At 32.5% G+C, this 15,542-nt stretch overlaps 1 protein-coding gene across 1 annotated transcript in view; it reads left to right on the top strand.

Moving 5' to 3' along the window:
• The window catches only part of VPS13C (vacuolar protein sorting 13 homolog C), a gene marked incomplete at its 3' end in the record, with an annotated part of 165,273 nt that overhangs the window by 129,588 nt on the left and 20,143 nt on the right, over positions 1–15,542 (top strand). The window contains exons 68-81 of the mRNA XM_084239974.1: positions 939–1,080; positions 2,724–2,864; positions 3,660–3,741; positions 3,855–3,924; positions 4,505–4,616; positions 4,736–4,849; positions 7,162–7,301; positions 9,001–9,082; positions 10,045–10,158; positions 10,902–10,977; positions 11,394–11,557; positions 12,781–12,826; positions 14,371–14,494; positions 14,905–15,019. Coding sequence (XP_084096100.1) covers positions 939–1,080; positions 2,724–2,864; positions 3,660–3,741; positions 3,855–3,924; positions 4,505–4,616; positions 4,736–4,849; positions 7,162–7,301; positions 9,001–9,082; positions 10,045–10,158; positions 10,902–10,977; positions 11,394–11,557; positions 12,781–12,826; positions 14,371–14,494; positions 14,905–15,019 — 1,522 coding nt within the window. The remainder of the gene's footprint in view (positions 1–938; positions 1,081–2,723; positions 2,865–3,659; positions 3,742–3,854; positions 3,925–4,504; positions 4,617–4,735; positions 4,850–7,161; positions 7,302–9,000; positions 9,083–10,044; positions 10,159–10,901; positions 10,978–11,393; positions 11,558–12,780; positions 12,827–14,370; positions 14,495–14,904; positions 15,020–15,542) is intronic.

Below are 15,542 nucleotides of genomic sequence, written 5' to 3'. Positions count from 1 at the left end.
GTCAATGAATTATTTTATTTTATAATGATATTTTATCTGAGCTAAAAGAATACAGTATATATTGGTATTCCTAAACTAAGCATGCATCACAATATACCCAATTCACAGTAAATCTATGACCAGAAAAATTGGAAAATTTAGGACAAAATATCTCATCACAGCAGAATTTCTTCATAAAAATATAAAATCTAAAGTGAGGCTGCTACCAAGTTAGTTTCTGAGTCAATCATTTATTAGTCAAGGAAGGAAAACCTTTTACCAATGGTGAGTTAATTAAATCATGTCTGATTTTAGCAGCTAAAGAAATTTGTCTAGAGAAAATTAACTCAGGACCATTAATTAGCCTTTTAGGGAGAACAGTTACTTGAAGAATTGAGGCCATTCAGAGCAACATTCAATCGTCAATTAAGAACAAGGCAAATAATTTTGTTTTTCCTAGGCTCTTGATGAGTCAACAGATGTTACCAGTGCTGCTTAGTTGTTGTATATTTGAGAAGCCAATGCTGAGTTGAAGTTATTGAAGAATTAGCCTCTGTGAATAGTTTGCATAGAACTACATATGAGAATATTTTCAAATCAGTTGAAATAGTGCTAATTCAGTGCAACCTGAAGTGGAATCTTTTAAGCTCTGTTAAAAAGCTCTGAGAAAAATATGTGTGGAGCAGAAAAAGACTTAGTTGGACAAATCCATAAAGTGTAAATTTAGTGTTTAAAGCCTATGATTTTTAAATGTATTGAATATTATTTGTCATAGGTACTTTGTGGAAAGTGTTAGAATCAAGTATGTGTTATCTAACAAAAAAAGGCATATTTTGGTGTTTAAAAATCTCTTGCATAAATTCATAAGAGTTTAATTGTTGCAATAACTTGGAATTGTATAACAATTCCACGAACTTAAGTATGTATTCTAATTTAATTTTCTTTATGAACGATTATAGTTCTGGTGTTGTTTGGGAGATGAAACCAAAACAGAAATGGAAGCCTTTCAGTCAAAAACAGATTATTTTATTGGAACAATACTTTAAGAAACATCAAGTTTCAGAAGACCATGGCTGGATTAAATTAGACAATAATTTTGAGGTATGCAACAACTTTTCATGGAATTTTCTACATATATTTTGTTGGTGGTAGTGAATCACCAAAACTTTAGTGTCTACATAAAACTGTGTGCAGAAAACTAATTAGTAAATCAGTTCTTTATGTATTTGAAAGATTGGCATTACTAATATTACTACATTTTCAGTGAAAATGTTATATTGTTATTATGTTCTCTGAAACATGATTAAAATGTTTCTCTTCTGCATTTTTACAGTTTATTCTATTTGTAAGGCAAATCATTTAATGGACTCTGTTTTCAATAAGATTACTGAGAATAGGGCCTCCCCGGTGGTGCAGCGGTTGAGCGCTGGGCTGCGAAGCTGCCCGCAGCCTCTGCAGCGCTGTTTCGATCCCCAGCCGCTGGTGAGGGCCGCCGGCGAGGGTCCCATATGGTGCGCAGACCTCTCCTGCCGCCCACTGCTCCCCTCAGCAGTGTATTTCGTCAGTCTGCCTGTTCTGCTCTCTGCTCTGGCTCTGGTGAATTCTCTTACCCTCCCACGCTTCTGACTGTACCCAGTGTTTGTTTAAATAAATAAATAAATCTTAAAAAAGTAACAAATTTTCTAAAAAAAAAAAGATTACTGAGAAGATTGCGAATTGAATCTTTTCCTCTCATATTTTATTTTTTTTAAAGATTATTTGTTTATGCATACAAGAGCTGGGGTACAGGCCAGAGATGCAGAGGGGTGAGAGGATTCACCAGAGACAGAGTGGGGAACAGAACAGGCAGACTGACTGAAACACACTGCTGAGGGGAGCAGCGGACAAGACAGGAGAGGCCTGCCTCGCCATGTGGGTTGCTCCCTGGCCGGCCAGGATCTAACTCATGCTGTGGAGGCTGTGGTGCCCAACCCCCTGCGCCAACAGGGAGGCCCGTTTTTCTCTCGTATTTTAAACGATACCAACGCATGTTGCTAAATAAGGCTATGTAAAATTATATATTTTAATGATGAAAAAACTAAAGAAAATTGCTCAATTAAATTCATTAAATGTGAATGATTATTAGACATGGGTAGATGTCTACAAATGAAGATGTAGTCTATATGGAACCTTATAGTATTGAAACTAAAAGTTGCTTTTGCTCCAAGAAAACCACAGAAATTTGACTTGGAATTTCTGGTGTGCTCTGGTTCATACAGTTCATACAGTCATACAGTTTTGGTTACTCTTTGTCTTTCCTTTATTCACCAGATATGTTCTTTATCCCCTTGCCCATAAATATTGGCCATGCTCAATAAAAAAAACTGTATAATTAGTGTCAGACATTAAGAAGCTATTAACTATTCATTGTTTAGTTTTGTGAAAACAAAGCTTAAGAATTAATTATGTAAAATTATCCATTACTATTGAGGTTTTTAAAAAATATGAAGATGACTTATTTTCTTTACAGTTTATATAATTGATTATATAATTAATTATATAATTAGTTATTTTCTTCATAACTTTATTGGAAAAGTGATAATTCTGCTTCAAAGATCTTCAACTCTAAATTATCTGACGGTAGCTTTTTCAGCATGATACAGTTTAAGATCCATTTTCTTTTCAATTTAAATGGACATTCAAAATGGAGTAGCTACATTACTAGTAGTAATAGCACCTCACAAACACATGTGCTTTCTTTCCAGGTCAATTTTGATAAAGTTCCAATGGAAATGCGCCTCCCTATTCAGTGCCCTATAAAACGAGATTTTTTATCAGGAATTCAGATTGAATTTAAACAGTCTCCACACCAGAGAAGTTTGAGGGCCAGGTTATATTGGCTTCAGGTAACAATGTCATCATTGTTCAATAGATAGTTATATTTAATTCAGTAGATATATTGAATTCAATAGATCTATTTAATCACCTTGGTAGACAGTTTTCTCTTTTAATGTATGATGCAGCATACATTGTAATGGGCATCTTTCCTTTTGTTTGTGTATTTGTTTCCTTCTTCCCAACTATCTGTGAATTCAACATATAGACCATCCAAGTTCAAAGATCTTGTGATTGTTGAGACCATTTAATTTTGCTAGTTAAACACTGAGAGTATTTTCTTGTACTGACATTGTTATTTTAAAATATACCTTTGAATTTATCACAGACTCCCCAAAACTAGATTTATTTTGTTATTCTGCATAAGAATGAGCTTATGATTGCAGGTTATTTTGGCTACTTGCTCCCTTCTTATCTCCATACATCTCTCTTAACTACAAAATATTATTTATGACATTTTCTCTACTTTCTACCTCTCCTTAATTTCATATCTAGTCTCCAATAACATTTTATTTGCAAAGAGTTGAGATCTCTCATGACCTATAGGTAGAAATATTTCTATTTATGGCATTCATGCTGCACAATGTTAATACAGTTATGAGGATTTTATATATTCCTTTATATAAAAGTATGCCCTTGATGAGATATGTAACAATTTTAAATTTGAGATGAAACTTGTAGTAGCACCACATATATTCAATTATGATGAAATTAGCCATGTCTTCTATAATATTGTTTCTGAAACTGAAATTTCTAAATTTAATTATTTTAAATTCTGCTGAGTTAATGTTCTTTCTTTTTTTCAGGTTGATAATCAGTTACCAGGTACAATGTTCCCTGTTGTATTTCATCCAGTGGCCCCTCCAAAGTCTATTGCTTTGGATTCAGGTAAACAAAAAACAACAAAGATTAAGTTGCAATATACCCTATTTCTTAAGTTGAGTACTTTATTCAAAACTAGTATAAAGCAATGATTATATTTGTTTTCTTTCTTCATCTAGAGCCCAAACCTTTTATTGATGTGAGTGTCATCACAAGATTTAATGAATATAGTAAAGTCCTACAGTTTAAGTAAGTAGATTCCCCTAATTAGCTAAAGGAATTTAAAATGAGAATCTACACTGAAATAAATTTTACTCTTTTGAAAATGACTTATATATGAAATTATTTCCCCCAGAAATCTTTTTGTCAAGTAATATTCTTTCTTGAAATTTACTTTAATAATAGCCTTTATATGTTTTTAAGTGTAAAATTACTTTAATCACATTCTCTCCTTTGTAACTTCATTTAGGCTACGAAAAAGTGAATTATAAATGATATGTATTTGTGAGGGGTGTTCTTTAAAGCAATTGCTATGGACTACATGCTACATTATCTAGTTTTGTTTGTCTCTTCTGTAACCTGGTCGGTGTAGGATTTTGGACTTTAAATACTAAGTGTTAACACAGTACAATTACTCTAGTGAAACCTTAACTCTAATGAAAAAATTCTCATTCTAAGTAGTCCTTGGACTTGTTAACATAATATCTCTTCTTCAGAAATGCAAGAATAAGATATTACTGTAACTTTTGACCATAATCAAAATTTTAACATTGAAAATTTTAAGATTTTATAGACACCCTTTTCCATATTTATAAAATGTTTTTCCTAGGTATTTTATGGTCCTTATTCAGGAAATGGCTTTAAAAGTTGATCAAGGATTTCTAGGCGCTATTATTGCACTGTTTACCCCAACAACTGACCCTGAAGCTGAAAGAAAACGGGTAACAATTTTTATTTCTTGGGAAATTTTTTAGATTAAAAATTAAATTAGTCATTTTTTTAACTAACTGTAGCAGAGGAAAAAATTAAAATATGAATTTCTTGATTTAATTTTTTTCAGACAAAGTTAATCCAGCATGATATTGATGCTCTAAACACAGAATTAATGGAGACTTCAATGACTGATATGTCAATTCTTAGTTTCTTTGAACATTTTCATATTTCTCCTGTTAAGGTTTGTTGTAATTACTATTTTGAAAAATTTTCAGAATTGTGTAGGACTTTTAAATGGTCTGTATAGAAACTGATTTTAATTTTTTGCATCAAATATTTGGCGGGAATTTTGTTTGATTAATTGAAATAATTAAGACAGTTCTAACATATGTACAACAATAATTCCCACAGAGAAACCGCCCGAGCATTTTCTCTAGTCTTGAATTAATAACCCCTTTATTCAAGGAAGAAGCTGACAAAAGCATTTCTTAATTAAGCGAAGAAGTGCTCACTAACGTTTAATGTTTTGGTTGCACTTTGTAACTACTATCAATGTTTAAACAGAAAGCTATAATGGGTGTCCTAACCAGAATGTGAAAACGCTGAAGTAGTAGTATACTGTTGATGTGCTGTTTTTCACCCTTCCAAAATCTGATTGTAACTAAGGGAGTGGAAAATTGGATACCTTTCACTTGCCTGATTTTGTACTTTATGAACCCATTTCCTTTTCTCCTTTTGTTGTTCTTTTTAGCTTTTATAGGGGAAGGTGACTGCTTAGTAAACTCACAAATGCTGTCAACCGTAATACTCTATACTTGTGTAATGGGCCAGATTTATAATTAAGTAACTCTTTAAAATATTGATGATCCATTACATTCTCAAAAACTGTTTATAGCACATTATTTTCAGTTGTATTCACCAATCTAACCATCTAAATGAGTGAATTTATAAAATGCAATTATAATTTTAAATTCATGTATTAATGTTAGGTTTAAAATGGATATTATTTTATATCCATATGGATTATACATAATTTCTTTTATTATGTGAAAATCAGTTATTTATGAGATTGAACAATACCTTCAGTAAATATTACTGAATGACTACTATCAAAGCTGCAGTCAGTGGGAGATGTGAAATGACTTCATGGAATTTATAATCTAACAGAGTATTAAAGACTATTATTACCTATATATGTTTTCAGGCATAGTGAGAATTGTGCCATGAAGTTGAACAATGAAGATCATAAACCATAGTTATTTTCTTATTCTGTGGTGACTGTCCTAAGGAGAGGGTAGATATCTGTCCATGTAAGCTTTCCTGATCCTAACACTCTGACTCTGCAGATGGGCAGAAATCATTATCAAAGAAAAAAGCCAACAATGAGACTTTCCTGATTTTACCCAAAGTTCACTCTATTAAGTTCTTTGGTTAAGTAAAATGGCTAGAGAAATAGGAAAGAGAGTCATCTGCTTTACTTACGCATGTCAAAATTATCTCTTGTCATGTCTTCTGGCCTATTGATACTGCACAAAGTAGAAGCAGCTAAAATGGAGTGTGAAAGTTTCATGTGTCGGTAATGATTTGAAGAGATGTGTGGAAGCTAAAGCCTTAGTAATCTTTAAAAAAATTTGTTTAGGAACTTGCTAATTGCTCCCTTAATTATCATATTATTGTTATTATTATTTAATTATATCATAATTATTATTGCTAATTGTCACAAAAGCTACTTACCTTAATTGGACTAAAATAATTATCCCTTATATGACTAGAAGACCACTATGTGTCAGTTTATCTATTTTTCTTCCTAATTTTATTCTTTAATATAGTTTATGAAATTATTTAAAATTTATTTAATTATCACTAAACTAATAACTTCAAATATCATTTAAATTTGTTACACTATTTTAGTAAAGTGTTTTGGTCCCATGCATATGAACACAAAGAGTGTTGATATGAATAAAATTTTAACTCTCTTTTGGAACAGTCTAATTTACATTTTATAAAAAGTAAATATGAGAATTAGATATGAGTGTGTTATTGTATATATTATTCTTTTTTTTTTCTTTCACAGCTTTATTGAGCTGTCATTTACATACCATAACATTCACCCATTTTATATGTACAATTCAATGATTTTCAGTAAATTTATAGGATTATGTGACCCTTACCACAATCCCATTTCAGAATGTTTCCATCACACCATAAAACACCGTTTGCTTAAATAAAGTTTATTTCTATCTCCATTTCCAGTCTTAGGCAATCACTAATCTGATTTCCGTCTCTTTAAATAAGCCTTTTCTTGACATTTCATATGAATGGAATCATATGACATGGTCTTTCATGTCTGACTTCTTTCATTTAGCACAATGTTTTTAAGCTTCATCCATATCTAGAATATATCAGTACATTTTATTGTATATATTATTCTTAACAAAGCTTTCTTTAGGATTCCGAAAGAAGCAGAGTTTGTATCAGGAGGATTGGTTCCTATATTTATACATTGTTTTTGTTTTTTTAACTTTTATTTACTGAACATTATTTTTCTTCTAGTTGCATTTGAGTCTCTCTCTGGGTTCTGGAGGTGAAGAGTCTGACAAAGAAAAACAGGAAATGATTGCAATTCATTCTGTTAACCTACTATTGAAAAGCATAGGTGCTACTCTGACTGATGTGGATGACCTTATATTCAAGTAAGAATTATTTTAACTTTTGTACTAAGGTTATGTTTTTTGGATGGATATTAATTGTCTCCATTTGTATTAGAATGTTAGCTTAGAAAAATAATTCTCACTGCATACACTTGAAGAGCTTGGAAACTTTCGAAGAGTGTTCTTTAGTTCTGCTTATTTTACTCATAAAGATATGCTAAAGAATTACATTTTTAAAAAGTTATTACTATCTAAATAGTACATGAATTTAGAATAAAATTGAATTACTTCAGTGGTATAGTAAAAATTCACCATGTTTTGAAACACAATTATATTTAAATGTATGTCGCAACAGGGAGAGATTTCAGTGTAATCATATGGCAAAGTGTAGATAATAATTCCTTGCTACATTTAATATGAAAATATTTATGTATTAGAGACCTATAACTTCAATGAATATTCAATTGAATATTCAATGGTCTAGAACAAATAGTTTTCTTGGGGAGAGAAATTCATTTGTATCATTTCCACTTACTTGTATACTATCAGATTTGAATGATTAAATATAAAATTTAAAAATATAAATTTTAAAAAAATTATATAAAATATAAAAATAAAATTTAAAAAAGATTAAGGAAAAAAAGTTTTCATCAAGCTTACAAGTTTAAAAGCAATGGGAGGGCCTCCCAGGTGGTGCAGCGGTTGAGCACTGGGTTGTGAAGCTGCCCCCAGCCTCTGCAGCACCAGTTCCATCCCCGGCTGCTCCCCGGCCACTGGAGGAGGGTCCCACATGGCACGCAGACCTCTCCTGCCACCCACTGCTCCCCTCAGCAGTGTACTTCGGTCCTTTTGCCTGCTCTGCTCCCCGCTCTGGCTCTGGTGAATTCTCTCACCTTCCTGCGCTTCTGACTGTACCCAGTGCTCGTATAAATAAATAAACAAACAAACAAACAAATAAATAAATAAAATAAAAGCAATGGGAAAAAATTCCAATGGAAAATATAATACAAAAAATAAGCACTTCAGAACAAAATTAGTTAAAAGTCAAAGACCTGGGGAAATAAGACGAAGTATGACATAGAGGGCTAATATTCTTTTTTTTTTTTTTTTAAGATTTATTTATTTATTTATTTATTTATTTATTTATTTATTTATTTATTTATTTATACAAGCACTGGGTACAGTCAGAAGCGCGGGAGGGTGAGAGAATTCACCAGAGCCAGAGCCGGGAACAGAACAGGCAGACTGACGAAATACACTTCTGAGGGGAGCAGCGGGCATGGCAGGAGAGGTCTGTTGCTCCATGTGGGACCCTCACCGGCGGCCAGGGATCAAACTGCTGCTGCAGAGGCTTCGGGCAGCTTCGCAGCCCAGTGCTCAACCACTACGCCCGCCACCCACCAGGGGAGGCCCGAGGGCTAATACTCTTAGTAGTAAATATTGATAAGAAAAATCCAATGATTCTAATGTCATATTTGCCAGAGAACAATAAAATAATTTGTATAAGGACGATACAGTTGGAGGTAGATATTTGAAATGTTTAGCATTATGATAAATCAAAGGATATATGCAAATTAAAACAGATTATTAAAGATTTCAAAATAGGTGCAACACTAGTACTAAAGAGGTACAATCTAATTGTGAATTAGCAATGATTATCATTAAAAATTATGAAATTTTAAATCTTTTTTTTCCCCCAAATATAATCATAGTACCTTTGGATCTTTCTTTCTCCTCCTAGACTTGCCTATTATGAAATTCGGTATCAGTTTTACAATAGAGATCAACTCATGTGGAGTGTTGTTAGACATTACAGTGAACAGGTAATTGACTTATCATAGTAGCTCATAAGGAATGTATTTCATAAAATAACAGAACAAAATACTTATGGATTATACAATGTGCAATAATGTTTACCTCATTTTTACCTAATTTAACTCAATTCTTAATCTCATTACCTAGTAGTTTTCCTCAATGGTTAATTTCCATTTCTTTAGTTCTGTTCCCCCATGTACACCTTTCTAAGTTTCCACCAATTTCTTTTTTTTCTTTGCTGTTATACATTAATGACATGGGGAAGGAATTGTGATTTAGGAGTGATTACAATTATTTCTTCAATGACAACAGCTTCTAATCATAGTTTAGTAGAATTTTGCCAGAGAAATTCTGGTCCAGGCTAGTTCTCATGCCTCAGCTATATCGTGGTTTGAGTTTTATGCACAGAAACATACTCCTGTGTCAGAGCCTCAGAGTGGCAATGCTATCCCACGGACCTCCACAGTAGAAGGTCCTTTCTCCTGTGATATGTTTTATGGGTGTTACAAGTTTAAGTAAGGATATATTTTCATCTGTTTCTTCTTTTGGTTATTAATTATTTCCCAGATAGATAGGTTATTATTTCCCAGATAGTAATAAAAAATAAAAAAATTACTGAATTATGTATTCATTTAATAATGCATACTCAACCATAAAAGGTCAGTATAGCACACTTGCCATTTTATAGTTTAGAATACTGAGACTTATCCACAGGCTCAGTGACTTGTCCAAGGTTAGATAACTTCTTAGTTCTTAATATGCGTCAAACCTAGTTCTGTCCAATTTGAAACTCCTGTGTAAAATACTGGGATAATGTCTGGCACATAGTGAAGGATCAATTAATAGACATAGTGGTAGTTACTGTACATAACTTTCCTTTAATGACATCATTTATTCAGTAACCCCCTTTTTATTGCATCATCTTGTTCTTTACAACAGTTTGTAAAGGACTTAACATTTTTCCATTTAGTTCTTGAAACAGATGTATGTCCTTGTACTGGGCTTAGATGTGCTTGGAAACCCGTTTGGATTAATCAGAGGCCTCTCTGAAGGAGTTGAAGCTTTATTCTATGAACCCTTTCAGGTATTGATCTTTATTTTAAGTATAGGCATAGAAAAATGAATGTTCTGGTTTTTAAAATAACATTTAATTTGTATTATATCTTGGAACTGAATAATGTTCAAATAACAAATATATCAATTATATATTTTTTTATTTTAAAGTAATTGAGGTGACATTAAAGATTGTTTTAGAATTAATTGAGGATTTTTAGTGTCTGAGCACAAAACATGCCCACATTTTGCTAGGACTTAATAAAGTTGTAGGGAAAAGTAGTATATAAAGATCCTTTTAAGGCTGTTTCACACTATGGAAAGGACTAATGAGGCAAAAGCTGGCTTTGTTTCATGTTCAAGCTTTCCTCTCACCTGTTCACATCCATTTAAAGGATTCAGGAGTGCAAAGCAAAGGTCTAAGAATGATAAGGCAGAGAGAATAAATGGGAGAATAAGAGAGTTGAAACTATATGGGCTCTTAGGCTCCTTACCAATGTGGTGAACTTAGTACTGGGAGACCAACTTAAGTTTGTGATTGAATTCAGTGTTTTGCTCTTACCTGATTTTTGTCATCTTAAAGGGTTTGCTGAGATCATGTGGGTTGAAAGTATCTTCAATATTTTGGTTAAAGGGTGAAAACTCTGTCTTCAGAACTCACTGTTATCACAATGTTCATGAATCACAGATTCTGTATATTCATGGAAACCCTTAAACACTAGATTAAAACTCTCAAACTATTTCAGTTTTAAATATCTAATGTTTTTTGTCCAGGGTGCTGTTCAAGGCCCTGAAGAATTTGCTGAGGGCTTAGTGATTGGAGTAAGAAGTCTCTTCGGACACACAGTAGGTAAGTATCATGTATCTGTGTGTTTATGTATATATGTAGATAGTACTATAATGTATATTATAGTTATAAAATGCATTTTTTGTGTAAAACAAATGATTACATTTAACAAAAGAGGGATCACTTTTCTAATAATCCCTTTTAAAAGACGTGTTCCCTTGTTCTTAGGTGGAAAATAATTTAACATTGACTTGCTAGGGATTTCTTATATGTCTCTGTAGTATTAAAACATTTTTAACAAAAAAATATTTTAAACAGTTCTGTTCTCTTCGATAATTGGAAAAGGGGAAAAATTAATTTCTGCACTTTCATGTATGACTCAGAATTTTAATCACCTGTTAGTTTAAAACAATCATGTACTGTCTATTGTGGTAAGGCTCTTTAGGGAAACAATATAACTTTTCTGGGCCTTTTTACAGGTGGTGCAGCAGGAGTTGTATCTCGAATCACTGGTTCTGTCGGAAAAGGCTTGGCAGCAATTACAATGGACAAGGAGTATCAGCAAAAAAGAAGAGAAGAGATGGGTCGACAGCCTAAAGATTTTGGAGACAGTCTAGCTAGAGGAGGAAAGGGCTTCCTGCGTGTATGTCCCCTGCTGAATCTTCAAGAAACCCTCAACTTTTTAATACACTTTAGAATTTATTATTCTTTTTGGTTATTTGTAACTTACAATGCTTCTTGTGGGTAAAGGTCTGTCAGAATACCTGTAGTGATAAATTGCAGTCTTTTTTGTTTTCCTTTTTTGTTCTCCTTCCTTATTATTACTGCCCTGCAAATCCCAGGGAGAAGGTAAAAGACATATGGTAAATGATGGTAACTAGTGGGAGGAGTTCTTAAAGTCATCAACTGGTATTTTTATAGGAAGAAGGTGTAGAAGTGAAGTGTTATAAAACCAGTAACTGCCTTTCCCTACTTTTTAGTACTTTAAAAATTTATACAGGTATTATATACATACTGTTTAATTACACAGGCAATAATAGATAAAGTCTCCTTATAAATAATTAAGAACCTCTGAGTCTCCTTTTAAAAAGTAGCTTTATATAGGGTAAAATATTCTTTGATCACCTCTCACCTCTTCCCGGAGGTACCTAATCTTTTCATTATAGTGTGTATCCGCAGTTCTCTTTCTGCATGTTTATATAATAAACAGAGAGTTTTCATTACTACCATTACTTGACAATTATTAAGAATATAAAAATATTACTGTTTTAATTTTGGAAATAATTTCAGGAAACTGTAACTACTTTGTGTGCCAGTGATTTGTAGTGTTGTGTATTATCTTAAAAATGTTTTATTTGGTTTTTGCTGTCCTTTAGCAAAATCTTCTATACTTAGACTAAATTACAAAACTATCTCATTAAAATTGATGATAATTAGATCCTAGTAATTTTGGGGGCTCTCTTCACTTATTTTACTGAGGCTTAAAGAAATGGAATCAACTACCCATGGTTATATAACTGATTCATGCCAGAGCCAGATTTAGAGTCTTTTGACTTGATTAACATTCTTTCCGTCATAAAATTTTACTTCTGCAGGGTGCTCTATTTAAAATTTGTTATGATACTTAAAAAATCTTAGTTCTAAATTATATGTGTATTTTCACATTATCAAGTAAGTTCTCTTAAAAAATTATTGTAGTATATATACATGTTGATTAGTAGTGCTGCACAGCTAAAACATTTGTTATAGTGCAATGTTATTGAAGTGAAAAATAGAGTATTTCTAGTATGTCTGTAGAGACCTCTAGTGGTTGGTCTAAATTAAGCACCTTCCATTCTTTGCCTTCATGATTGATTTCTCTTCCAGGGAGTTGTTGGTGGAGTGACTGGAATAATAACAAAACCTGTGGAAGGTAGGTTGCAAGTGTTCCCTTCCTGTACATGGTCTAAAGAGGTGATGCTTGGTAACTGTGATGTCATTGCTGCTAGGTCTTTAATTAAGAGACTCACTGACTAATTTTATATTCATAGCCTTCAATTGTTTAAGAAATGTAGATAATATACTATGATTCAGATTTTGAATGCTATTTTCAACAAGGCATAGGTAAAATAGATTCCTTTGTATGGCCAATAGTAATTGACTCACTTTTTAATTATTTCTTCAGTGCAATCCTTGTCAAAATCTCAATTCTTTGCAAAAAACTTTTATATGGGAATTCAGAGGACCTCAAATAACCAAAACAGTCTTGAAAAAGAATAAAGTTGGAAGATTTATACTATCCAATTAAAAAAATGTCTGCAAAGCTATAGTGACTTAAGACAGTATGGTACTAGCATATAGATAAATTGAATAAAATTGCAGAATCAAGCCCTTGTTTTTGGTCACCTGATCTTTGACAAGGATACCAAGAAAATTCCATAAGGGAAGAATAGTCATTTCACAACTGACTGGACATAAACTGGATATAAACATAGAATTAATATATATGACCCAGCAATTCCACTCCTAGGTATATGCCCAAAAGATTTGAAAATATTTTCACTCAAAAGTTTGTTCATAGACATGCACAGAAACATTATTCACAATAACCAGTATTTAATAGCAACCCAATTATCCATCAACTACTGCATAAGTAAATACATTGAATGTGATATATCCTATAAAAAGTAAGCAAGTACTGATACAAATACAAAATGGATGAACCTTGAAAACATGATATTAAGTGGGAAAAAAAAAACACTCCCAAAAGAGCACATATTGTTTGATTCCATTTCCAGGATATGTCCAGAATAAGTAAATCCATCAAAATAGAAAGTAAATCAGTGGTTGCCTAGGTTGGGGTTTGGGGGAGGGGAATGGAGGTAAATTGCATAGGTTTGCATTAGGAGGAAATAGAGAATAATTTCTAATGGGCAATGAATTTCTTTTTAAGGTGTACAAATTTTCTAAAATTAATTGTGGTGATAGTTACACTATTGAATATTCTAAAACTACTGTATTTGTATACCTTAATGGGTAAATTATATGGTAATTGATAATATGCTATGTAATATGGTATATTATAATTCAATAAAATATTTATTTTAAAAGAAGTATACTTTTTGAAAAGTTGACCCACATTAAAAGAATATTTTCTCATCAGTTCTTAGACCTGCAGTCACAGCTATTGATTAAACTCCTGATAAGTAGTTGTCAAACTAGTATAGGAAGATTACTAGGAGGGCTTGTTAAAACACAAATTGTGGGCTGCCTCCCAGAGTTTCTAATTCAGTAGGTCTGGTCTCATAATTTGCGTTTTAGCACACTTTAAGAGCCATTATTTTATATGTTGGGATGAAATTTTACTTCTTTAGAAAGCCAAAATCTAGAAGTTTCCTGGGTAAAAGAGTTTTGGCTTGGGCTTTTGTTAGTCCAAAGTTGCTTATTTTAAAATATATATTCTTTGTCATTTTGAAGGTGCCAAAAAGGAAGGAGCTGCTGGATTCTTTAAAGGCATTGGGAAAGGGTTGGTGGGTGCTGTGGCTCGTCCAACTGGTGGAATCATTGATATGGCCAGCAGTACCTTCCAAGGAATTCAGAGGTAACTAAGAGCACAGTATTATCTGTGTGCTAATTGCTGCTATGAATACATAAATAGGTTAAATATTTTACCTGCTGTTACCTCTTCATGACCTTTCACCAGGAAGGAATAAAAAGACACTTTTTATGGCTCAACTTTTATTCAGCATTTGCCTTGTGCTAGACACCAAGACCTCAATGAGTACATGACTTAGTCCTTGCTTTTATTATTTTGACATTTTCTTTAATATAAGGTGAGGAAGCTGGGAACACTTGGTTTTAATACTTGTCACATTATTTTTGGCAAATTAAGTGTACTCATTATTTTTTATCAATATTAAATAATATGAATGAGGTGTTTAATAAAAATGTTTTTATTATTTTGAAAGCTTCTCACATATTTTCTTATACTTACTCTCCTGCTTTATACAGGGCAGCAGAATCAACTGAGGAAGTGTCTAGTCTCCGTCCCCCTCGCATGATCCATGAAGATGGCATAATTCGCCCATATGACAGACAAGAATCCGAGGGCTCTGATTTATTTGAGGTATGAATTCTGTTCCTCATGGTCATGAATGAAATTTAACTTTAAAGATTTCTAGGACCAGAATTTCAGGGCTGGTTCTTTAAGTTCCTGCTCCATAATCTAGGATTACACAAGGAACGTGGTTTATAGAATTTGATTATATATGTTACATGTGTAACATGTTAAATGAGAATAATGTAATTTTTTCTGCACAGGAGCAAAGCTCTTTTTTTTTTGTGCAGAAAGGATAATGTTAAAGGAGTCACATATTTGATCACTGTGTGGTAGTTCATTTCATTAACATTATTAACTTTGGATTCCTGCTTTGTGACTATTTACTGGAATTTTACCGCTTCCTTTTTTCTCCAACCAAATTAATGTATTTGGACTACTCTGTAAATCTAGATTTATCCAGGTGAAAAAAAGCTGGAGGAGAGAAAAACAGATTTTTTACAATTATAATCTTTTTAAATCTTGAAAAAGGTTAAAGTTTTGGACTTTTATTTTAGTTTCAACTTTACTGTACTTAAATAATATATACCTA

This window comes from Talpa europaea (assembly GCF_964194135.1).
Source record: "Talpa europaea genome assembly, chromosome: 8".
Lineage (NCBI taxonomy): Eukaryota > Metazoa > Chordata > Mammalia > Eulipotyphla > Talpidae > Talpa > Talpa europaea.
This window is presented reverse-complemented; position numbering and strand designations above follow the sequence as displayed.